The 1,943-nt window shown below is 37.4% G+C and overlaps 1 protein-coding gene across 1 annotated transcript; it reads right to left on the reverse strand.

The window, feature by feature from the left end:
* Positions 1–1,403: 1,403 nt before the first annotated feature.
* PHALS_06825 (cmgc cdk protein kinase) lies at positions 1,404–1,906 on the reverse strand (the record flags this gene model as incomplete). Its single annotated transcript, XM_024720180.1, has 2 exons — positions 1,404–1,666; positions 1,714–1,906. The coding sequence occupies 2 exons, from the start codon at positions 1,904–1,906 to the stop codon at positions 1,404–1,406; spliced, it is 456 nt and encodes a 151-aa protein (XP_024585404.1).
* Positions 1,907–1,943: the final 37 nt, after the last annotated feature.

Below are 1,943 nucleotides of genomic sequence, written 5' to 3' on the forward strand. Positions count from 1 at the left end.
ATGTATCAATATCATTCAGCTATTTCATTTTGTCTGATTTATCACTTTATAATTTGAGCAATCTTAAAATACTAGTATCAGACATCTACGTCCCAGGAATGGCGTTCGGTTTCAACCTCTGTGTAATTGATAACACTGCTTTACGAGTCAAAGCTTCGCAAAGGGTTTTATGGCGGCGTTGGACGTGTTTCTGTGGCGCGACAAGTTCGTCTTCTCTATAGATCATCATAATATAGGTGTGTGATACGTAAATACTATTCGAAGAAAGCACTGAATACGTTGGATGGAATCTCGAAGCTGACAAGGATAAGAAAAATATTAAGATGATTTTCTTAAGGCAGTTTTAGGAAATTGTCAATGGTCTTTGATCATACCAAACCATTCTACTACATACACAAAGAGTAAGTATAGAATTATATGAGCAGATATTGTTGCTCATGATGCGGCTGTGATTTAAGAATTTAGATTGCGTTCTGACGCTAGTTAAAGTTATTTGCTTGGTAAGGTGAGGTTGGATTACAGTTATAGCTGCTAGAGACATTCATTGCTGATCTAAAACTATTCTATCTGCATTCAAAATGACAGCCATCACGTTAAAATTTGTCGAAATAGCTCCTTCATTGTCGTTCCGCACGAGGTTTAGACGTAATATGAGACGATGCTTTTCCATGCCTTGAGAAACCAAATTTAGTATCGAACATTGTTACAACGACCAATACCGATGAATTTTGTCGTCTATGACGTTCTGGTTGGCCCGCTTTCCATGGTTTTATTTGTAAATACTTTTGGCAAAAGGACCGAGGAACCAGCTGAGTTGTTCTCGAACGAAAGGAGCTAATAGAGACAATAAATTGCGAAGCAGTCAGTTTTGCAATTGTCAAAGCTGAAAACTGACATTTGAAAGGAAGTTCAATAATATTCATTTTTCTGAATAAACCTATAAATTGAGCAATCGTTAATTTCTAGGATCAGAGCTCTATGTCCCAGAAACGGCGTTAGGTTTTTCAACCTCTGTGTGATTGCTGGCTTTACGGGTCAAAGCTTCGCAAGGGTTCTGAGGTGGCGTTGGGTGTCTCTGTGGTACAACAAACAATAAAAAATTAAAAAACAAATCTATAACATGAAAATAATTTTCTTACGATTGATAGTATGACCCAATTGTCCGTCAGCATGTCATTTTTACGAGACGAAAATCAAAAACGGATAAAACCGCAAGAAATGTTTACATTTGATCATAGATTGTATCGAATTTGATGCTGTGATACAATCTCTCGCTTGTTTCTCTCTACATAAGTCGCCGTCCTTTGATCATGACAGCATGATTAGTGTCCAATGCATTGGTAGTATCGACAAGATGAGATTCTACACTGTGAACCATAACGAGATTAGTTGAAGATGCAAGTTTAGGCTCCTCTTGAAAAAAATTGATGTTGTAGCGCCATTTTCACAGAAATCCGTTTCTTTGGATTTAATTCCAGCATCTGTGATAACAAATCCACAACAGCAGCCGATAGCATTGGAAAGTGCTTCACAAGTGGTATTAGATTTGTATCTTGAAATCGAAGATAAAGTGGTAATTCTCCTGCATCATGCCATCCATTTTCATTCGAAGATCCTAAAACAGCAAAGATTTCACTCGTTTGATCAATGTCTGAGGATCCGTCCGCTAATGGTCGTTGAAGTAACATTTCAGCAAAGATACACCCAACGAACCACATGTCAACTTCGAAACCATATTCATTTTCTTTGTTAGTAAAAAGTTATTTGGCTTGAGATCGCGATGTAATATACCACGAGTATTCAATACACCTAATAGTAACATGTTTGAATACGCTTTTAATTGCGCTATGTCAAGATTTGGGACACTCTCTGTAGCTCCAATTAACGCCTCAAGATCACTATCCATGTACTCAAGTACCAAGTAAAGTTTATCATCACGCTCA

This window comes from Plasmopara halstedii (genome assembly GCF_900000015.1).
Source record: "Plasmopara halstedii genome assembly, contig: Scaffold_3060, whole genome shotgun sequence".
Taxonomy (NCBI): domain Eukaryota; phylum Oomycota; class Peronosporomycetes; order Peronosporales; family Peronosporaceae; genus Plasmopara; species Plasmopara halstedii.